The sequence below is a fragment of the Cheilinus undulatus genome, linkage group 17 (genome assembly GCF_018320785.1).
Source record: "Cheilinus undulatus linkage group 17, ASM1832078v1, whole genome shotgun sequence".
NCBI classification, from domain to species: Eukaryota; Metazoa; Chordata; class Actinopteri; order Labriformes; family Labridae; genus Cheilinus; species Cheilinus undulatus.
The window spans coordinates 2,426,629-2,450,630 of record NC_054881.1 but is presented as its reverse complement, the minus strand read 5'-3'; the positions used below and the strand labels follow the sequence as shown (position 1 = coordinate 2,450,630).

General features: G+C 40.1%; 1 protein-coding gene and 1 pseudogene across 5 annotated transcripts in view; both read left to right on the top strand.

Annotated features, from left to right (window-relative positions):
- LOC121524704 (transcription factor 7-like 1-A) overlaps nt 1-15,795 on the top strand; it is a 31,058-nt gene extending 15,263 nt beyond the window's left edge. For 2 of the 5 annotated variants that reach the window (XM_041810178.1, XM_041810182.1), the window contains exons 5-13: nt 7,029-7,100; nt 9,641-9,752; nt 9,870-9,948; nt 10,022-10,090; nt 10,243-10,362; nt 12,045-12,219; nt 12,456-12,563; nt 13,853-13,901; nt 14,879-15,795. In XM_041810178.1, the coding sequence (XP_041666112.1) occupies nt 7,029-7,100; nt 9,641-9,752; nt 9,870-9,948; nt 10,022-10,090; nt 10,243-10,362; nt 12,045-12,219; nt 12,456-12,563; nt 13,853-13,901; nt 14,879-15,471 (1,377 nt within the window). In that variant the 3' untranslated portion in view covers nt 15,472-15,795. The remainder of the gene's footprint in view (nt 1-7,028; nt 7,101-9,640; nt 9,753-9,869; nt 9,949-10,021; nt 10,091-10,242; nt 10,363-12,044; nt 12,220-12,455; nt 12,564-13,852; nt 13,902-14,878) is intronic. The other 3 variants (XM_041810181.1, XM_041810180.1, XM_041810179.1) reach the window with 3 other exon arrangements.
- Nucleotides 15,796-16,026: 231 nt separating this feature from the next.
- LOC121525206 lies at nt 16,027-22,485 on the top strand (annotated as a pseudogene).
- Nucleotides 22,486-24,002: the final 1,517 nt, after the last annotated feature.

The window sequence follows — 24,002 nt, the reverse complement described above, 5'->3', positions numbered from 1 at the left end:
CCTGTTTCAGCTCTGTAAGGGCAGCTGGACCTGGTGTGGGTGTACCTTTAAGAATCGCTTTGTTCTCAGTCATTGAAACCCAGGAAGAAAACAGAATCCTCCTTGAACCTGCATCACACCTGTGCAGCTTTAGCCAGCCTATAAAGCTCATCCACGTCACCTCAGTGTGTAAAAATGTGCCATGAAGCATAACGAGGAAAAAGAGCTCCAGAAATCAGTCATGCACACGCTCAGAGAGCGCTGTCACACCTGGGCAGCCGTGAAAGGCAGAGCAAGGCAGAGATAAGCTGCAGGTATGTGTGAGTGTCGATCATGCAGGAGATGTCAGGCGTCACGCTTTAAACCAGCTCTCTATTAAAAAGCTCTGTGTTGACAAAGCTGAGCATCTGTGCGTGGTGGTGTTTAGTTAAAGTTGGTCCCTTTCAGCAGGATGAACAATCCCAGAATTCCTCTGTTTACTCCACATTGTCTGCAGAGTCTTAAAATACCGAGAGGATGACCTGTCTAAGACAACAGTCATACATGCTGCTATAAACATGCAAACATAAACACATGCACATGCCATGTTTCAGCAGGATGTGCACTGATTTACAGCCCTAGTTCCGTAAAAGCTGGGGCACTGAAGTAAAAACAGAATGCAATGATTTGCAAATCTCATAACCTGTGTTTTATTCCCACTAGAACATAAACAGATGTTGACATTTTACCATTTCATGCAGAAGCTGAATGAATGAGAGATGAATGCACAGGTTCTCATCATCTCCATCCATCCTTTGTCTTCAAAACAAACTCTCTGTGAGTTTGCTGTGCAGTGTTTCGTAAACAGCAGTAAGCCTAATAACCCCCCTCCTCCTGAGTCACCCACTGATTTTATGCTTCCCTCAGTAATAGACTCTGATTGTGCAGGAGTTTGTGTGTACGTAGATTTCCCTGGTATTTCCAACAGCTGGATCCAGTTAGTCTCTCAGCCAGAGCTTCCTCGGGCCTCAGAGCGGGGGGGATGAGGCTGAGTTCTGGAGTGAAGTGTGTGCGTGTTTGGAGGAGGGGGGGGCAAGTAGAAGTCATGGGGTTTTAAACAGCAGAGTAGGGACGTGTGCACATGTAGGTTTCCATCGTAGGAATCAAAAAAGATGAGACATCAGAATCACACTGATGGAAATGCAACAAGTTTAATCATCATAAAGGCTTTTAGATTACATAAACTATGCATGAGTGGATAGATAAATCAGATCCAGTCAGAGACAGAAGGTGTTTAAAATGTTGATCCTCTGTAGGAGAACCATCGTCATAAATCAGCATATTTATGGAGAGGAAACAGCAGATTAAGGTTCAGACATGTACTGTATATGTGGACGTAGCCTGCAGGTCTGTAGAAGTGCATGCATTCTTTCTAATGTCCAGCAGCATCTAACTCTGGTTGTAATCCATGACAGTGTGAGTTTAAAACGTTTTGATTCTTATGTTTGGAGGTGAATCAGTGATGAGAAGTTCATTGTTAAAAACCACAAGCTGCAGCAGCAACATAGGACACAATTAGAGGTGTAGGGATGAACCGGTATTGACACATCTGATACCTACCAGACTGAATTCAAACACAGATATCGATACCCAGTCTGAATCCCGGTTCTCCCTTTAACCCTCAATCTTAACCCTCAGTCTCAAAATGCACGTTCCCGTGAAGTGTGAGGGCTGGCCCAGTTCTTCCAAGAGTTGAGTTGAGGGGCAGTTTGAGGGCTTTATCTCCCTCAGTTCTGAGATGTTCCTGGAGCTCCCTTGGTTTTGAGAGTTATCACTCAAATAAAGATGGTGGCGAATGCGGGGAAGAAATTGAGCCCCAAATGTAAAATTCTTTGTTAATAGAGACCTAAAAGTGACAAAAACCCCTCCAATATCTTAGTTTAATGTTATTTTATGCCTTTTTGTTGCATAACATTTACTTTTATTTTATGATTGTAAGCCAGTGTAGGTACCAGATGTGTCCGGGAGCCTGCGCCTGCTGATGACATGGCACATTGTGATTGGCTGTGATGGTGTAGCGCATTTTTATTGGCTGGAAACCTGTGTTAAGTCACACAGGTTTTATTTCATATCCCATGTTTGACTGGCACCTTACAGAAATATTTCTGCAAAGCTTTTATGATACCCAGACAGCTTTTATTCTCCCGCTGACTGCCCGAATTGATTCTTGAAAAAAAAAAAAAAAAAAAAAAGTGATTCATATGATCCAGAGATTAGACTTGTCCTGGCGACCTGTGCATCAAATGCATGTTCTTTACAATTGTGGCACCATTTAAAGGTAAATAAACAGGCTTTCCAGCAGTATAAGATTTACAGCCAAGAACATCGTTACAACAAAGAAATAAGGCTGCATGTCCATGGCTGGCAGCGCTCAGGACCTCACCTCCAGAGCATTTCTCGCCAGCAGTTATTGTTGCTACGTTACAAAAAATAAATCCTTGCTTCTGTAATGTTTTTTTAAAGCTCTATGTGCTTAATATTTCCGTTTTCCAAGGAAATATCAGACAGCAGGCAAGCAGACAATGTAAAGGAATCCTGTCCTGACACAGGCAGCAGCTGCAGACCTGAAAACTACCCTCGAAAAAAGACAAGGAAAGATGAGTCAGATCAGTTTCTCTGCTATAGTCAGAAGTCCCACCCCCTCTTGATTTTGATTGGCAAGTGAGGAAGAAGTGACACTGATGAGCGCAGCGCTGTCCCCAACGTTGAACAATTTCCAACTTTGAGAATGGCGACAAAAACACCTGATTCTGAGGGCGCGTTTTCCAACTAGAGCGAGCGCTCAGAATGCTGGACCACACTAGTTTTGAATGAAAAATTAACACTGCCAGTACCTAAAAAGCCAGCTATGAGCACAGGCCCCAATCCAGTGTTACTCAACCCTGCTCAATCAAAGAGCCACATGGTTGGAAAATACCTCTGCAAGAGCCACAATCTAAGTGGTGAAAATTGGCAAAAACAGCTCAAAGTAGCAATAAAAATAAGTTAAAGGTGGCAAAAATGGTCAAATGCAGCAAAAATGGGTGAAAAGGGGATAAAAAGGGGTCAGAAAGTAGCAAAGTGGGTTAGGAGTAACAAAAGATGAGTTACAGCTGGCAAAAAATGGTCCAGAAGTGGAAATATATGGCTTTTTTTTAAGTGACTAAAATGGGCAAAAAGCAGTCAAAGGGGCAAAAAAATCATGAAAAAATGGCAAAAATTTGGATAAAAGTGGCAAAAAATGGAAAATAGTGGCAAAAATGGGAAACAAGTGGTATCTATGGCAAAAGGTGGCCTTAATGGACGAAAAGTGGCAAAAAAAATGGTGAAAAAAGGCAAATATGGGATCAAAGTGGCAAAAATTGGGAAAGGTGGCAACAAGAAGTGGCAAAAACGGGCAAACAGTAGGAAAAAAAGTGGTATTTAGCTAATGGCAAAAAATAGCCTAAATGGGAAAAAGGGGCCAGAAAAATGGTAAAAATGGGATAAAAGTGGCAGAAAGCAGTGGCAAAAAAGGGGCAAAAAAACATAGGAAACAAGTGGTATTTAATGGCAAAAGGTAGCTTAAATGGGTGGAAAGTGGCAAAAAAGCGTGAAAAAGGGCAAAAATGTTTCTGGGGGAATAATATTTAAAATTAAGACATAAAAGAGCCAGTAATAATCACAAAAGAGCCACACGTCACTGCCCTAATCTATCAAACACTGATTTTCTTTATGTGCTAAGTTTAGATAGTAAATAACAGAGGGCCCAGTCCTGAACCTTGTGACACGCCCGTCTAGATTTGTAGCACCTTACCGTACACCCTTTAGTTGACCGGCCTGGGTTCTACCACTCAGATAGTGAACTATCATCATCCTCTGAAAACCCGGTAGCTTTAACACGGTCCAATAAAATTCAGCAATCTACGGTGCTTAAGGCCATGGAGAAGTCTATAAAAAGAGACAAACGACACTGTTTGTCCTCCAAGGCTTCATGAATGCCATTGTTCTGTATTTACTGATAATTTTGGTCTCTAAAGTTGTCTGTGACTTTTTATAAGACTCGCCAAAGCTCGCCATTATTGCACAGTGCTAAAATAAATCTTTTAGGGTGGTTAGGATGGTGTTGGTCAGGTATCAGAGCTCCTCTCTCCGCGTCTGCTGACGTCACTCACACATGAATGAGCTCTAAAGGCCCCTTCTCTTTCTCTCTGTGGCTGTGTTTGTGTGTGTGTGTGTGTGTGTGTGTATGGGGGGGTCTTCCAGTCTCAGACAGCTCGGTCAACAGTGGGACCCTGGTGGTTTGAGGGGTGTTTATGTGGAGGGGATGGGGGGAGACCGGGGCGAGGCAAACGTTCAGGGTTCTGTTCTTTGTCTGAGACAAGACCAGACACACTGAGCGTGCTCCTGTGGCGTTCTTTAGGTTTTATTCTCCCTCCAGGACAGCAGAGCTCCCGTCAAAGCTGCTTCAGCTCACGGTGTGTTGTTGTGTGTGTGTGTGTGTGTGTGTGTGTGTGTGTGTGTACAGCAGCAGAAAGAATGTAAACATGCGAGATGAACAACATTAGAGCGTGATATCTCACCTTTTATCAGAGGTGTGTGGGCTCGCTCTGACCACAACATCCTGCTCACTCGGATGTTTCTGGAAGTTTTATCCTCTGTGGGGAAAAGAAAAAACAGATCTGGTTTGGAAGAAGCCAAATCTTGTTCTGGTTGCAGCCTTGGATAATTTTCTTTATATTAATGTCCCTGAAGGATGAAAACAAGCCTTTGTCTGTTTGCAACAGGAGAGAGTCCCCGTCACACACTCAGGTTTATTCTGACGTCTCTGGCACAGAGTAAAGAAATAGAAACACAGTCAGTGGTGTCTCAAAGTGTGCAGTACTCTTATAAATTCACTTTAAGAACAGGCTAGATTTTTGTATGAGCTTTTTCCTGATTTAAAACCACAGCAATGAAAACAAAAATCCTACCTAGAAAATCAAAACTGGGTTTTATTTTTTTAAATTACTGAAGACTGAAAGCAATTCCTGCAAAAAAGGCACAAACATTTGTGTTTCAGTGTGCAATTTTTGATGGATTCATCCCTCTATGCAGCTGTCTTATGAAATTTGGCCTTTTTCAACCCTCTGAGGATGGCGTTGCTGTGTATGACTAGAAAACACATGTTTTTTAAAGTTAAATAACTTTTGAACCATAAATCATAGCCGCTTTCTTGCTGTATCTTCTAAAAGCCTCCCATTGTGCCATTCTAATGATGCTATCCTGAGCTCTTACAGAACTTTTTTTAGCTAGCCTGGAACTTTCGTGACTTTCCAGGGTTTTTTAAGATTAAATCCACTCAAGTAAGTCCGATATTGGATGTCTTTTTATCCATGTATAATCCATTTTCTAATTGTTCCTGAAGCTAGCGCTTTAGCCTGCCAACAAGATGAGAACCACCACTAGGAGCTGGATAGTTAAACAAAGGCAGCTGTACTGGATTGTCGCTAATACGGGGGTCTAGACCTTGATGACGGCGTCCTCCCTCGATGACCCGATGAACACGGTCTCCTGCTCCCATGAGCCACCAGCTCAGCCTGGTTTATTTCATTCAGGTTTTATTTTTAGTGCAGAAAGGTGGCGCTGTGGTGCAGAGTCTAAAACATGCAGTGTAGTTAAAAGAAGCTCAGGTAGCGCCGTAATACAAAACAGTTTCACTGCAGCTAGCATCGCTGGCTTGTCGGCTGTTCCTGAGAACGCCAGCGTTCCTTTCAGAGGAATTCAATCCTCCATGAATCAGCAGGTCTCAACAAACAAATGGACAGGAAGTGACATCTGACCTGTGGCACTGGGAGTTGTAGTCCTTTATTTCCCAGGCTTCACGCAGCATAAAACACAGCTGCTGTTCTCTGTTTACAACCAGACCCCAAACCCATCAGTAACACTCTGGAGTCAAAAATATCAAATTATTGGAAACCTGGGTGGTTCATATGCATAAGCAAGACGATTAATTTCATCTTTTCAGAAACCCATTTTTAGGAATCTTTCATACAGTAATTATAAAAGTGGCACCAACAGCTTCTAGAACAGCGTAACTCAACTCTGCTCAACCAAAGAGCCAGATTGTTAAAAAAAATACTTTGGAAGAGCCACAATCGAAGTGGTGAAAAGTGGCATAATGGATTAGAGTGGCATTATAATAAGTTAATGGTGGCAACATGTTCAAAAAGCATTAAAAAAAGCGTGAGAAGTAGGCATAAAATGCCAAAAACTGGGTGAAAAGTGACAAAAATTGGGAGAAATGTGGCAATAAAGGCAGAAAGTGGCAAAATTTGGGTGAAAAGTGACAACAAAAGAGTTACAGTTGGCAAAAATGGCCAAAGAGTAGCAGAAACATGACAAAAAATGAGTGAAAAGTGACTAAAATGGGCAAAAGGTGGCAAAAAAATTTGGAAAAAATTGGCATTTGATGGCAAATGCAGCGTAAATGAGTGAAAGGTGACAAAAATAGCAAAAGCAGGGTAAAAGAGTCAAAAACTGGGGGAAAAGGGGCAAAAACTTGATAATGGTGGCAAAAATGAACAAAAAGTTGCAAAAAGAAGTGGAAAAAGTGGGCTTAAAGCAGTAAAAATGGATTAACAGGGGCAGAAAATTGCAAATAAGGGCAACAGACATTTAAAGACAAAAAATAAAGGTTGAGAATTAAAGCCAACTGTAGAGGTGTGTGTTAATGGGACTTGCAATGGATAATTTCTAAGGTCAAAGTTTCCCTTTTTTAAGGTTTTCTGGGGGAATAATATTTCAAATTATGACATAAAAGAGACACAAATAATCACTAAATAGCCACATGTTGAGTATCACTGTTCTGTTGAATTTCAGCTTTTCTGACGCTCAGTCTGTAATTTTTGTGTTTTGGATAGAAGATGCCACCTTGTTAAAGGCACATTCAGCTATTTTTTACATTTGTACAGTTGAATCTATTCATTTTGAAATTGTATGAAAATAAATGATGGTTAATGAGGAATGTGTTTTTCAGGTCTGTAACAGCTTCTCTCTCTCTCTCTCCTCAGTATCTCCCATTTCAGTGGCCTCTGACCGACCAAGGAAGAGCCATGAGAGACTCTGCTACTCCATCACACCTGGTAACACCTGAAACACACACACACACACACACACACACACACACACACACGGACACACAAACAAATCATAGTTACATCAGTGATAATGTCTGGCTATGTTGGCATGGTATAATTCAGAGAATTTGCAGGATTTTCCCTGCAATTTTTGATAGATTCATTCCTCCCCCTAAACCTGTCATATCAAAGAAATATCAATTTTATACAGATTTTTTTAGTACTGTCTTTAATTGAGTTTAGAGGGAATGCATGGATATTGAAGAATGTTTTGACAACCTTACAGTACAGCCCCACTGAACACGCCATGCTCCAGACCTTTCTTGCTTACCTGCCTAAAAAAATAACTCTATATGCCTTTTTATTTAACGTTAGTGTTTTGTCAGTATTTCTTGTATTAACTCTAATGATGTCTGAGGCTCTTATATCGTATTTTCAGACTGTACTTTATTCTTAAATCTTGATGTTTGCACGTCAGAGTATGTTTTGAGCTGTGTACCTTGCACTAGTGCCCTGCATGGGCCTATTATCTGGGCCCAAGTCCGGCCCGGGCCCGAGGGGGTGGAGCCCTAGCCCAGCCCGGCCTGAACCCGTATGAAGTCCGACTTTGTTTTTTTTTTTTTTGTTTTTTTTTTTACGCGTGCGCGATGCAGCAGCACACAGCAACAGCTGACCTGCATATCGCAGCAATTGTAGGCCTATTAACAAATAAACACTTCTATTCTATTCTATAGTAGAAATATTAATCAATTCTGAGCATGGCGACGTCCAGTTCAACAACAGTGAGCTGCTTAACATGGCAAACTCTGTTCTTTAAACACCACAAGAAGAGCAGTCTGTTTACTTGGCATCATGCAGAAAAAGAATAGATCCACAGTTTCAGGGGCAAGTCCAGTCCTCTTTTCTTCCATCACTCTTCCAGCTGCGCTGAAAGCACACTCGCTGCTGCTAACGCTGGCTGGGACATGTAGAGCGGGAAGGGAGGGGGCAGAGCAGCTGCTGCGTTCAAGTGTTCCCATTTAAATTGGTTAAACACAAACATGACACATTGCTCTAACTGGCAAGTTTAAAACAAAAGAGCCCAGCCCGTGTCCGAGGTAATGGTATGATCATTGGCCCGAAGCCCGGCCCTCGGGCTGTCGGGCTGTCGGGCTGTCGGGCTGTCGGGCCCCTCAGGCCTAGGGCTCCAGTGCAGGGCTCTACCTTGCACCACTGCCTGGGGACAATAAAGTGTATCTTATCTTATTAGGGCCGGGCAAATAATCACAAATAGATTAAATTGCAGTGTGACCTGCTGCAGACTGCAATATTTCCTTAACCTGAAATCATTTTGATAATTTTTTTGCAGCAGAGATGTTTTGCTCTACAAGCTTACAAAGTTTACAAAAGATCCTACATTTCCTGTTCATGAATGTCATTTTCTTAATCAAAACAAGAATATCATTAAAAAATATCAAATTCAGGAAATCAATCGATATCAAATTTGCAATAGGAGTGAAAATTGCTTCTAACAAACCTTTCATCCCTAGTTTAATTCATCTAATGTTGAGCTGGATTTGATACTGAAGGATTTATTGCTTGTGGTTGCTGAACAATACAACAGTTGAGGAACCTCAAAAAATAAATTACATATTAAATCTCAATTGAAATATTGGGAAAACAAAATTGCAATTTGATTATTTTCACAAATCGTTCCCTATTTAACAGTAAACCAACTTTTTATGTTCTTCAATGAATTTAACACGATGAGGGAGAACTGAGTTTGTTTTAAACTCCAAAAATGCTCTGCAGTAACTCACTCAGAGTTTGTCGGTATTTTTAAAAAGCTTTTCTGCTTCAGTGTGAGAAATTAATCCATGAATCTGTGATGGTAGTTTACATCGGGGGGGAGAGACGTGCAGGAAAACCATTCGGCTATAGGCTAAAATATTCCTCCGTTTAAGCGTGATCTAGTGAGTTCTGTTAGAAGAAAAGAACAGCTGTGATCATGAACAGTGAGTGCTCTGATTTACAGTGAAACCTGGATTATTTTCACCTCTTCTAGAAAGATTCCAGAAAACAACTTCATAAATCCAGAAACACAGTGTGAGGAACGATGATTAAACCGGGCTTTGTTTGATAAGATGATCCCTCACTGCTGCAGTAACAACAAGAAATTATTCATCCATCCACCCATGCATCCATCCATCCATCCACCCATTCATCCATCCATCCACCCATCCATGTATCCACCCATCCATGTATCCATCCATCCATGCATCACTTGGTGGCAGCATCCATGCAAGTGTACCCTGACATCACTTAAATCACCCCAAGAGATTAAATTCAAAGTTATATAATTAAAATAACCAAAGGAAGAGATAGAAAAACAGCTCTAAGTAAGAATAAATCTGTAAACAAGGTAAAAGAGAGATTTTATTTGAATAAACTGATAAAGGGCCTCTGGTCCAGGACATTAAGGTAACTGTATTGTCTCATGAGAGTGTAAATACTGACCTCTGGTGGCCAGACTGCGTCCTCACTCACCACCTCCCCTCTGTTTACAGTCCAACAACATGCCGGTGGTGCAGCACCCTCACATGTCTCACCTGCTGCTGCCCTACAGCCCTGAGCCTTTCTCCCCTCATAGAGCCTCACCTGGATTCTCTCCTGACACAGGTAAGCATCACCACCTCACCTGTGCTCCACCTGCAGTCCTCACAGACAGCTTACACTCCTTATTATTGGAGGAATTAAGAGTGATAAATTGACCTTGTGTGTTCCTCACCTGTGCAGCAGGTGTGTCGAGGACACCCCACACCCCGGTGTACCCGGTCTCACCTGGAGGGATGGCTCAGATCCCCCTGGGATGGCTGTGAGTTAAAGTCAAACACAAACTGCTCCAGGATGAATGTGACAGCAGGATAACTGACTCTGTTTGTTTGCAGGCAGGGACAGTCCATGTATCCCATCGCGGGGGGGTTCTCACCTGCTGCTCTGGCCATGAACATGTCCAGGTGAGACACATTAACTCCACATTAGTGAGCTTATAGCTCTAAGCTACAGCAGTATTACATTCTCTGCTTTTCTTATTCCTCTGTATTTCATAATAAAGATGCATTTAATGTTTAATTTAATTGGCTTTGACCTGATTGGTGTGTCTGCCCAGCAGCCTGGTGTCGAGGAGCTTTTCTCCACAGGTGGTGCGGACTCCGCATTCGTCCATCCCTCACCCCGCCATCGTCCCCACGGTAGTGAAGCAGGAGCCTGGAGGCAGCAGCCAGCCCGGGTAAAAAACCTTAAATATAAAAGTCTTTAAAATGATCAGAACGTCTGAAAACACCAGGGTTCTGCTTGTTTTACTCTTCCTTCTTCAAACTCTCTTTAGTGAAACATTACTTCAGTGGTTGCCACCTCTTTTATGCATTCTGGGTGCTAAATGCCATCAGGATCCTGGAGGCAGAGACGACTCTGGTAGATGTCTTTAAGGGGAGGGAGGGGAGAGCCAACAACCCCCTCTAGTCTTAACAAACCGGGTGTCTGGTCTGCTTTGTATATGGTGTGGCCTTCTAGCTCCGTGGCTAGGTCTGGAATGTTTTCATGCAGCCAGGCCTCTGTTATCAAGACAGATGTCGAAGCGTTGGTTAGAAATCTGCAGCCTTATGTCGTCTGTTATAGCAGTGATACTCAACATGTGGCTCTTTTGTGATTATTTGTGGCTCTTTAATATCCTAATTTAAAATATTATTTCCCCAGAAAACCTTAGAAAAGGGAAACTTTGACCTTATAAATATGTCACATTTATTAGTTTGTTTCGCAGACTTATACAGAAGGCTTTAATTGTCAAACTTAATTGTCCCATTTATCTCATTTTTGCCTTTTTTCACCATTTTTTGCCACTTTTCACCCAATTAAGCTACCTTTGCTATTAAATACCACTGTTTTTTCTCCTTTCTTGCCCATTTTGGCCACTTCTTTTTGCCACTTTCCCCCATTTTTGCCACTTTTAACCCTCTTTTTGCCCCTTTCACGTTTTTTAACAACCTTTCACCCCTTTAAGCTATCCTTTTCCATTAAATACCACTTGTTTGCTCTTTTTTGCCCCTTTTCACTATTTATTGCCCATTTAAGCTACATTTTGCCATTAAAACCACTTGTTTCTTATATTTTGCCCATTTTTGCACTTATTTTTGCCACTTTTCTCACTTTTTTTGCAACTTTTAACTCTCTTTTTACCCCTTTCACCCTTTCTTAACAACCTTTCACCCTTTTAAGCTACCCTTTTCCATTAAATACCACGTGTTTCCTCTTTTTTTGCCCATTTTTGCACTTATTTTTGCCACTTTTATCCCATTTTTGCCCTTTTTCACCATTTATTGCCCATTTAAGCTACATTTTGCCATTAAAACCACTTGTTTCCTATTTTTTGCCCTATTTTGCCACTCTTGACTGCATTTTAGTCACTTTTCTCTCGTTTTTTGCCACTTTTTGACTATTTTTGCCACCTTTAAGATTTTTTTTTTTTTTGGGGGGGGCTACTTCAACCCATTTTTGCCACTTTTCACCACTTGATTGTGGCTTTTGCAAAGGTATTTTTCAACAATTTGGCTCTTTGGTTAATCAGGGTTGAGTAACACTGTGTTAAAGCATCCCTATAATAGACCGAGTTAGATGCAAACAGTTCTCCAGCTGTTTTTCATTAGTATTTTTCCAGCCTTTTGTTGCCCATCCCTACTTTTTTGAGATGTGTTGCTGCCATCAAATTCAAAATGAGTTAATATTTATCATGAAATGTTAAAATCTCACATGTTGTTTCTGTTCTATTGTGAATCAAATATGGGTTTATGAGATTTGAAAATCATTGACATCTGTTTTTACTTACATTTACACAGCATCCCAGCTTTTTTGGAAATGGTGTTGTAGATAAAGTAATTGTTTTTAACCCTGTTAACCTGTGACGTCACTCCACAGGAAGTCGATGGTGGTAGTGGAGCCTCAGAAGGTGGAGAGAGAAGAGGAGAAGAAGCCTCACATCAAGAAGCCGCTGAACGCCTTCATGCTGTACATGAGAGAGGAGCGGCCTAAGGTGGTCGCTCAGTGCAAAGTGAAGGAGAGCGCCACCATCAATCAGATCCTGGGACAGCGGGTCAGTCACTGCCCTGAAAACACTCTGACTTCCTTTAAAGAACTAGAATTAGTCTGAAAACGCTCTTTTTATGAATTTAGAAAAGTAAATCATACCTAAAGAAGCCTTAGTATGAGAGGAAACTCTTTCCATGTATGACCATCTCCGATCATGCTACTTCAAGAATAAAGTGGTATAACTAAAAGTTTTTATAGTTAATGAAGCTGACAGAGTGTTTCTGTGTTTCCTGTCCACAGTGGCATTCACTGACCAAAGAGGAACAGGCCAAATATTACGAGATGGCTCGAAAAGAACGACTCCTCCACTCCAAGCTCTACCCCGGCTGGTCGGCTCGGGACAACTACGTGAGTTACCTCCGGCAAACAGCGTTACCACACAACACTGCACCGCGACATAGTCTGTCTGTATAGCTAGGCTTAACACTTTCTAACGAGTATTTTAGAATTACACAGTCCAGACTGGCCCAAAGAATAAGCTGGGCCTCTGATAAACCCCGAGTATGGGTGTGTTTGATCATTAGCATTGGTGTTAGCATCCTGGCTAACAGCTCCTTCATTCTAGACATGAAAAATGTGTCAAGATATCGTTGGGTTCTGATGTCAGAATAATTCATTTGTAGTACTATTTAACCACTTTTGACAGTTTTTACATCCATATTAGTGCCACATTTCTTTGCCACTTTTAAAAATATATATTCTCGCCCCTTTAAAGTGATTTCTCAAACTTAAAAAAAAACCTTTTTGCTCATTTCTGTGAAATTAATTTGCACTTTTTTGCCTACTTTAACCACCTTTTGCCATTGTTTTGCCACTTTTAAAAATATATATTCTCGCCCCTTTAAAGTGATTTCTCAAACTTAAAAAAAAACCTTTTTGCTCATTTCTGTGAAATTAATTTGCACTTTTTTGCCTACTTTAACCACCTTTTGCCATTGTTTTGCCACTTTTTGTTCATTTTTTGCACTTTTTACTTCTTTTCACTTTTTAAAAATGTATTTGCAACTTATCACATTTTCATTTATGTCGCGTCTAAACCACCTTTTGCTCCTTTTTTGTCCATTTCTGCAACAATTTTTTGCAATTTTTCCTCACATTTTAATCCATCCATGCCACTTTTTATCCATTTTAGTCTCTTCCCACAATTATTTAATTATTCACTGTATTTCTAAAAAAAATTGTCTCAGTTTCTTCTGTTTTATTTTTGTCATCCTGACATTTGTGCACGTCATGCCTGGCTGTAAAGTCTAAGACAGAGAAGGTCCGCACACCAAGAAGCTCCCAAATCAGGCTTTAATAGCCAATGAAGTGACGTCTTGAACCAACATACTCTTCTTCAGACTAGTCTGAAGAAGTCCACTCAGTGCAGTGGCGTAGATGAGGGTTTGGTTGATGATCTTGCTGCTGGCATAGCAGATAATGATGCAGTCTCATCCATTTACCTGGTAACCCCCAGTTTGGATTAATGGGATCATGTTAAAGTTGTCAGATAATCAAGAATAATCCAGCACATGGAGCCTGTTGGTGTTTTTGTTCCTCTTTTTAGACAAATCATATCAACGTCTAAATTCTGGAATGGTTTGATTTCTGCGGATGTCAGACATGAAGGTAAATCTGTTTTTATTTTCTAACTGCAGGGTAAAAAGAAGAAGAGGAAGAGGACGAAGAGCGACACGCAGTTTGAAGGTGAGATGATGCTGATTTCCAAAAAAGAACATTTATAAAAATAGTCCCTTAAACATTGTTCCACATTAGGAACCAAGGCCTGGATAAGAATGTTCTAGATCCCAGAGTCTGGGGTCAAGTTTGATATCATCTCTGCCTTCAAAGATGATGTCATCAAGGCTTATAAAACATTCCATCCTTGCCTTTAAAGAAATATGCCATCAAAGCTTATAATCATTAAATCCTTGCCCTTTAAGATTATGTTATCAAAGCTTATAAAACATTAAATCCTTGCCTTTTAAGATCATGTTATCAAAGCTTATAAAACATTTCATCCTTGCCTTCAAAGACAATGTCACCAAAACTTATAAAAACATTCCATCCTTGCCTTTAAAGACATATGCCATCAAAGCTTATAAAACATTTAATTCTTGCCTTTTAAGATCATGTCATCAAATCTTATTATACATTCAATCCTAGCCTTTAAAGATGATGTCATCAAAGCTTGCAAAACATTTTATCTTTGCCTTTCAAGAATATGTCCTTTAAGCTTATAAAATATCCCATCCTTGCCTTTTAAGATGATGTCATTAAAACTTTGAAAATATTCCATCCTTGCCTTTAATGATGTCATCAAATCTTATAAAACATTCCATCATTGTGTATAAAGATGGTGTCGTCAAAATGTATAAAACATTCTATCCTAGCCTTCTAAGTCATGTCATCAAAGCTTATGAAACATTCCATCTTTGCCTTTAAAGTCAATGTCATTAGGCTATTAAAACATTCCATCCATGCTTCAAAGATCATGTCATCAAGTCTTATCAAACACTCCATCCTTGCTTTTTAGGAGGATGTCATCCTTCAAAGCTTATAGAAAATTCCATCCTTGCCTTTTGAGATGATATTATCAAACCATATAAAGCATTCCATCCTTGCCCTATAGAACATGTAGTAATGTCGTTAACGTAATTTTTTTGTTTTTGTTTCCGTCCCAGCTCTCGACGACGACTCGCCGCTGCAGCTGAAGCGACCTCGCATCCCGTCAGAGGAGACTCCTCCCACCCACGCTCCTCTCACTCAGATGGCACACTCTCACCCCCGTCCCCACATCACTCAGCCCCACACTATCTCCCACCTCACGCACACACACCTTTCCCAGGCAAGCCCCGCCTCCTCCCTGGACTCCCCAGCCACGCCCACCACAGCCCTGGCCTCTCCCGCCGCCCCGGCCCCGACGCACACCGAACACACGCACTCGTCCTCCTACAGCGGCCACATGTCACCCCACGGCGAGCAGCTGCAGCCTCTCTCCCTCACCACAAAACCCCACCGGACGCCCCGACCACTGAGCCGCCACGCCATCACCCCCGGCCCCTCCACGCCATCCTCTTCCTGTGACACACCCACCGCCTCGCCGCTCATGACCTCCTCTAGGTGTTCTCCTCCTCCTCCCCCTCCTCCTCCTCCTCTGATCTCTCAACCTTTTCTAGTCCCGCCCACTACATCCTCTCACCAGTCAGCTGCCAGCTCCCACAGTGCCTTCACCCAATCACAGCCCTTCTCTGTCAGAAGAACCAATCAGCTGTGAGCCGGTCAAATCCTGATTGATACCTCTTTAATGCTGTAAATAAGCTTCTTTTATAAACTTTTTTATAGATCTGTCCCTTTTATTTTAGTATGAAAAGACAATAATTGGTCAATATTTGACTGCATCTCTAACGTCATAAATGTTGTATTTTTTTGCTGACTCACGTTTTCTAATCCTTTTTATGAATGATTATCTGGTATTGAAGCGAAGTGTGGCACCGGGGTTTGTTTGTTTGGTAAAATGCTTTTTCACCTGGTTCTAATGAGTCTAAATCTATTTTCTGGTTCCTCCTCTGTGTTAATAAATATTCACTGAGTTCTTAAACTCTCTGGGCTCATGTTTTTATTACCGATGGTTGACTCTTGTCCAGAAGACAATCCTCAAGGAGAGGAAGCCACAGAAGGTCACTTCTGATAGGGCAGGCTGTTCTCAGAGGCTAACCACACATCTTCAAGGATGGTAAGCCACAGATGGTCACTGCTGCATGAGCAGACTTTTCTCAAAGGCAGTGTCTAAGCATATTCAAAGAGGGTAAGCTACAGAAGGCCTGGGGAAATGGCGCACAAAATGTGTCACATCGAGTATAAGTGTAACAGTGAGAAAGGAAATATATAATATAAGAACTTTATCATTTAAAAAGTCATATTTTCTTTAAGCGCTGCACAGCTATCACAGATACATGATATCCTTTTGGGAACTGTACAAAGTTTAGTTTGGGAAATGTGCTTTCACATGACTGAAGGGGTTCCAGATTTTTAAAAAATAATAGAAATTGCATAAAATACACATTTCTATCAATTTAAACTAGATTTGTGACTATTAATGATCAGAAGTCATGTTAAGAAAATCAAGATAGTGAAGGCTTTATACCACTGATACTCAACGTGTGGCTCTTTTGTGAGGATTTGTGGCTCTTTTTGTCTTAATTTTAAATATTATTCCCCAGAAAACCTTAAATAAAGGGAAACTTTGACCTCAGAAATTATCTGTTGCAGGTCACATTAATCAGTTTGTTTCTCAAACTTCTACAGCTGGCTTTAATCGTCGACTTCTAAATTTGTCTGTATTTCCATTGCCCTTATTTGCAATTCTTTTTGCCTTTTTTTAATCAATTTTTACTGCTTTAAGCCCACTTTTGTCACTTTTGCCCAGACTTTGACTCTTTTATCCTGCTTTTTACTATTTGCATTTTTCCCTTTTTTTTGCCACTTTCCACCCATTCAAATTGCTTTTTGATATTAAATGCCAAGTTTTTCCCAAATGTTTGCCACTCTTTGCTGCCTTTTGTCCATTTTAGTCACTTTTCACTTATTTTTTGTCATGTTTTCACCACTTTTGCCCATTTTTGCTACCTGTAGCTCATTTTTTTCATTTCTCACCCAAATTTTGCCACTTTCTGCCCTTTTTGCCACTTTTTCTCCTGCTAAATGAAAAGCATGTTGAGTACTAACTGATATAAATTCTTCTTTTTTCTTTATCTTTGGCCTGAAACTCCCTCCATCCTTCGTTAAAGGTAACAGGAAAGTACAAGGAAGTTGGTCATGACTTATAAACCCACTTAGTTAAACGGTTTCTGCTCCAGCGTTGGCTCATGTGTCCGAGCAAACAGCTGATGAAGACACGCCTCAGGCAGACATTTCCCAGCACATAATGAAGAAAGAACAGAGTTATGCAATCATGTGATATAATCCTGTGCAAACCTGTAACAGCACGAAAACGACACTCCATATATGGTCGAACAGGTGTGACTGAAGGTGTGGGTTTTACTCTACAAATGTACTAAAGTCTGCTGGAGACTCTTCTTCCTCTAACCCTCAGACACACAGACAGGGAAGCAGGATGCCGCTGTGGAGAGGACTGACTGAGCAGACCGGAGAGGTTAACAGGGCCCTTCTGGTCTCTGTGGGTCAGTTTTACCCCGGGGTCTCACTGGGCTGGAGGCCGGGGGCCGAGAAGGACACCAAGAAGCTCCACCACATCCTGACCAAGCTGGGCTTTAAGGTGAAGATCTGCAGCGACCTGAGCAGCGACGAGATCTACGAGCTCTTCCACAAAGGTGACAAAAACTCGAGTACACTCAGTCTTTGCAGATTTAAAAAAAGGAAGTTTAACCAGCTAATGCACTGAAGGCATGCCTTTATCCACTACTTTTCTGAGCCATTATTGCTCATTTTAGTTTTAAAATGATAAAAAAAAGACATGTCTGCATGTAAAATATGAGTCTGCAAACTTCATGTAGGTCAAATGTGGCTTCATGCTCTGGCTGATTTCTTTATTGCAAGCAATTCAGGTCTCTACTTCCTTTTATATCCAACAAAGAAATGAATATCTGCACTTCTTAGTTGATTAACATGAGTTAAAATGGTGAAAAACGGCACAAATTTACTGGCTACATTTTGAGATTTTGAGCAGCATTGGGACAGCATTTACAGACAATACATTCCAACATTAAAAGCCAATTAAGGCCAATATTTAAAGCAAATATATGCCATCATCTCAGCAAATATAAGCCAGTATTTGATACCAGCATTGGCCAGTACAGCTCAACAAACAAAGGCTATTATTTAAAGCCAGTGTTGCCTGTTATTTACAGCCAACACAGGCTTATATTTAAAGCAGATACAGTCCAATATTTAAAGCTAATATATGCCAATATTTCTGGCAATGTAGACAAATATTACAGCCAACACAGGCTTATATTCAAAGCAGATACAGGCAAATGTATGAAGCTACTATAGGCCAGTATTTAAGACAACATAGGCATATTCACAGCCACTATAGGCCTGTATTAAAGATCAATAAAGGCCGTTATTCAGGACTACAATAGGCCAAAATATCTGCAGAACAGACCAATATTCATAGCAAGTAGGATGTAATATTTAATGACAAAAGAGGCCAATATTTACAGCCAACATAGGCTTCTATCCAGACCAATATTCAAAACAATATTGGCTTATATTCAAAGATGATACAAGCAAATATAAAAAGCTAACATTTAAGATTAATTTAGAAAAAAATGTAGCTAAAATGGGCCAATATTACAGCAACTACAGGGCAATATTTAAAGCCAATTAAAGCTAACATTTGCGGCCATTATAAGCTGAAATTTTAAACCAACATAGTCTTATTTACAGCCAATAAAAGCTTATATTTAAAGCAGATAAAGCCAATATAGAATGCTAAGATTGGCGGAAATAGGCTTGCATTTCATCACAAATAAACCTGTATTTACAGCCATCATAGGCCTGTATTTAAGACCATACAAGCTAACATTTTAGCTATAAAGGGACACTATTCACAGCCATTTGAGGGATCTATTCCAAGCAAATTCAGGCCAATATTAACAGCCGAGGTAGGCTGATGTTTACAGCTAACATAGGCCTGTATTTACAAGCAAGAAAAGCTTATATTAAAAGCTGATACAGGTCAATATTTGCAGCAAAAATAGGCAAATAGGCTTGCATTTCAGCAAAATAAACCTATATTTACAGCCATCATAGGCCAGTATTTAAGACCAACATATGTCATCTTTTTAGCTAAAAAGGGCCAATATTCACAGCCATTAGTGGGTAATATTTACAGCCACTGTAGGCTGATGTTTACAGCTAACACAGGCCTGTATTTACAACCAATAAAATCTTTTTTTAAAGCTGATACAGGCCAATATATACAGCTAAAATAGGCCAATATAGGCCTACATTTCAGCAAAATAAACCTATATTTCCAGTCATTTAAGACCAATACAAGCTTACATTTAAGCTAAAATGGGACAATATTCACAGCCATTAGAGGCCAGTATTTACAGCCACTGTTGGCTGATATTTAAAACTAATAAAGGTGTGCAGCCATGAAAGGCCAGTATTTCAAGCCTCTATAGGCCAATATTTGAAGCTATTATTGACAAGTATTTAAGACCAATACTGGGCAACAATAGGCCAGTATTTTAAGCCTTTATAGGCTAATATTTGCAAGCAACTAAAATCAATATTTACAGCTGATTTTACAGTTTTAAAGTTTCAGATCTGCTGATGCAATATTTAATCAAAGATGAAAATTTTGGAAAACAGGCTCAACAAAAGCTGTAAAAAGATGTGCAGGAGTGTGTGTGTGTTTTTTATTAACCAAACACAGTGCCTAATATTTGGTTTCTATGACTTTGATTTTTGTCGCTGCGGTATTTAAACAGGTATCAGTATTTTTCATGTTTAAATGAGTCTGCAGCTGTTTCTGGTGTCTCATAAAGCCTCGAGCAATTTGGGCGATTTGTTTGTGTGACACATTATACAATCAATAAATCAATCAGTCATGACCAGGTTGCATAAATCTTTCCATGGAGGTGTAAAGGATCCTTCCATGTTAAGGAGCCTCTTATTTAATGGTTATTTATGTCTAATAAAAACAAGTTATGTAACATTTCTTTGACCATGACAGACGTAAACAGTCTAAACAATCATTCAGAGTTTGATAACTGCTTATCAGTAACAGATAAAATAAGGAACGGTCACATATGACCCACTAAATGTGATTACTGGTTATGTAATCCTGAAACAGTCAGATAAAACAGGACAGCGAGTCAAAATAGGACATTTTAGACCCCAGTATTTGTGATGATTTACATTTAAAAGTTCATTTTTAAGGAACAAAATGTTCTCAGAGCAGCAGACTTGACTGGTGTCGTGCAGGGAGGCGGGCCTGAATGCATACCTGCAGCTCACACCTTTGTGTGTTCATGTATAGTGACTAACGCATGCTGAGTGAAGTGTGTAATTGTCTGAGCATGTGTTTGCAGAGAGCAGGCGGCCGGTGAAGGATTGTTTTATGGCGGTGCTGTCATCTCACGGCGAGGAGGACTGCATGTACGGGGCTGACGGGAAACCCGTCCGACTGTCAAAGATCTTCTCCTTGTTTGATAACGAGTGCATGGAGACGAAGGCCAAGCTGTTCCTCGTGCAGGTAAACAGCTGAAGGAGAGGAGGAGACAGAGATAGAGGTGTTTTAACGAGCTCTAAAGTCTGGTTTCTGTCTCTGCAGGCGTGCCGTGGAAACGCTCTGGATGACGGCGTGGAGGTGGATTCGGCCACTGACACCACAGACGGCGGCTTCTCACAGCAGCTCTGTGTTCCCGTCGACACGGCCGTGATGTACGCCACAGCTCCAGGTAGAGTAGAACAAGAACCCGTCTCTGAAACAGGAGCCAGCTCCCAACATTCACTTGAGGAACTGGCTCTTAGAGCTGGCTAGTCCAGAAATACCAGCAATCTTTGCCTTATGTTGTCTTTTATTGGCAACTTTTGGAGAAGTGGGCGGAACTGGCGAGGCAAAAATTAAGGGAAAAAATTCCCAAATATTCCCAAACATTCTGCCCTCTACTTTTGATGACATCATCCTTTAATAATTAAAAAACATTCCATCCTTGCCTTTGAAGATGACATAATCCTTTAAGGCCTATAACACCTTCCATCCCTACTTCTGATGATGATGACATCCTTATTATAGAACATTCCATCTTTGATGATGCCATCTTTGAAAGATAATTAAAACGATCCTCCCTTGCCATTGAAGATGATGTTGTCCCTTTAAGCTGATAAAACATTCCCTCCTTGCTTCTGAAGCTGTTATCCTTTCAAAGATTATACAACATCCAATTCTTGCCTTTGAAGATATTTCATCCTTTAAAGATTATCAAACATTCCATCCTTGCCGTTCAAGCATTCATCCTTCAAAAATTTTAAAACACTCCATCTGGGCTTTTAAAGATGTCATCCTTTAAAAATAATAAAAATGCTTGCTTATGAAGATGATGTCATCCTTTAAACACTCAAAACTATTCCATCCTTGCCTTTAAAGATTACATTGTCTCTCAGACCTTAAAACATTCCATCCTTGCTTTTGAAGTTGTCATCTTTTTAAGATTATTAAACAATCTTTTCATGCCTTTAGGATATTTCAACCTTTAAATGTTATAGAACATTCCATCTTGACTTTGAAGATGACATCATCCTTTAAAGATAATTAAAACATTTGTTGCTTGTTTTTAAAGATGATTTCATCCTTGCCATTGAAGATGATGTCTTCCCTTTAAAGATTAATAACTTTCCCTCCTTGCCTTTGAAGAAAATGTTATCCTCTCAAGATTATAAAACATTCCATCCTTGCTTTTGAAGATGGCATAATCCTTAGCCTGTAACACCTTCCATCCCTAATTTTGACAATGATGACATCCTTATTATAGCAGATTCCATCCTTGACTTTGAAGATGACGTCATTCTTTAGATAATTAAAAAATTTCTTGCTTGCTTATGACGATGATGTCATTCTTTAAAGACTTAAAAACATTCCATCCTTGCCATTGAAGATGATGTCTTCCCTTCAAGCTGATAAAACATTCCATCCTTGCTTTTGAAGCTGTTATCCCTCAAAAATTATTAAACATTACCATCTTGCATTTAAATATATTTCATCCTTTAAAGATTAATAACGTTCAATCCTTGCCTTTGAAGCTTCATCATCAAACATTCATCCTTGCTTTTGAACATTTCATTTTTAAAGATAATTAAACCAGAGAGTCTGGTATGTATGGACAGAGACTAAAGTGGAGTAACTTGTCTCTGATTGGTCCAAACCCAGTCAGTGATGGTCCTATCAGAGTTCAGACTCTGCCCTAACTCTAATCATCTGTCCTCCATCCTCTCCTCAGGCTACGGGGCGTTCATGCATCCTCTGGGCTCCGTCTTCCTGCAGACCTTCTGTAAGCTCCTAAAGGAGGAGGGGAACCGAAACCTGGAGCTGACTCGCCTCATGACCCGACTCTCACACAGGGTCGCCTACGACTTCCAGGCCAAAGGTCGGGACTTTGCCGGGAAGAAGGAGATGCCGTGCCTCATGACGCGACTCACCAGAGAGGTTTTCCCATTCGCTGAGGCGGGGAAAGAGGCCGGGACTGCGGTGGGGCTCTCTGCCACGTCATTGGTCCATCCTGAAAACATGAGAGCACGGGCGCCGTCCATCAGTTAGGCGGTAACAGGAAGCTGGAATGACCTGAACATAGTGTACATAGCTCTGGATCTGACTGTGAATGTTTAAAGCTTTAGTTGATGTAAATGTGTGTGTTTGTAACAAACAATAAAAGAAGAAATCACATTCTGTCGTTTCATGAAGTTCATGCAAAAGGTCAAAACAGAGTCGTTTACCTTCCAGGCCAGATTTAGAGATAGCATTACAATATACACCAGGGGTTCTCAACCTTTTCAGCTCACGACCCCCAAAATAAAGGTACCAGAGACCGGGACCCCCGCTGTACCTGAAGGTGGCTGAACAGACATGAATATTCAAGAATAGTGCAGACAAGGCTGACCATACGGGGGAAAGGGGAAGGTCTCTGGGACCCAGCCAAACTGGGTTAAATTGGTTAATAATGGCAAAAAATGGTGAAAAGGTGGTGAAATTGGATTTTTAAAGAAAAAATGGGTTAAAAGTGCAAAAATTGGATTATAAATGGGCTGAAATTGCTTTAAATTGCAAAAAAATTGGTGGAAATTCAGTGAAATGGGATGAAAATTTGATATAAACGGGCAAAAATGGATTAACTGTGGTTAGAAGGGGCAAAAATGGGTGTAAAAGGGGTTGATAGAGGCAATAATGGGTCAACAGAGGCAAAAAAGGCAGAAAGGGGCAAAAAATTGGTTAAGAAAAATATGTAAAAAAAAAAGATCAAAAAAATGAATGAAAAAATTATTTTAAAAATTATTTTAAAAACACGTCAAAAAATGAACAAAACACATTTAAAAAATGATAGAAAAAATTAAGAAAAAAAACATCCAAAAATGAATGAAAAAAACAAGTCAAAAAATGATCTAAAAAATAAACAAAAAACATAAAAAAAATCTAAAAATGAAACAAAAAAATACGTCAAAAAAATGATTAAAAAAATAAACAAAAAAACATTAAAAAATCTTTATTTATTCATTTAGCCTTCTTAAGATGGCTATTTTCTACCATCCTGACGTTTGAGCACATTCTGTCCTAGCTATGCAGTCTTTCCTCACCATTATCCTCTTGTGCTCATCATCACTGTTAACATTACAAATAAAAAGACCATTCTGTTTCAGGGGATAGAGAACTTTCCTGTCCTAAAGCCACAAAAATCCCTAAAATTTCAACAAAAGCACCTGAATATCTGTGAAATTCTGTATTATTTTTATTCTTATATTCATGTTTGTTAACATGTTTCATTTCTTTTAAACTATCTCATAAAAAGTTCCCCACAATTTCTTTAAACACTCTGAAAAAGTTTTAATAAAGCATGAACCTTCCAATAAAAAAGTCCCCAAAATTCCCTAAAACTTTCCAGACAAATTTCCACAAAGTTGCCTGAAAACATCCAAACTAAATCCCTCAAACTTCCATGAAAATGTCAAATAAAATTCTCTCCAGTTTTAAAGCTGACATTAAAACTGTTATTGGAGATGAGAGGAGGTTTATGAAGGGAACATTTGTGATTTTTCTGCAGAGTCTAATGGAAGAAAAGGGAG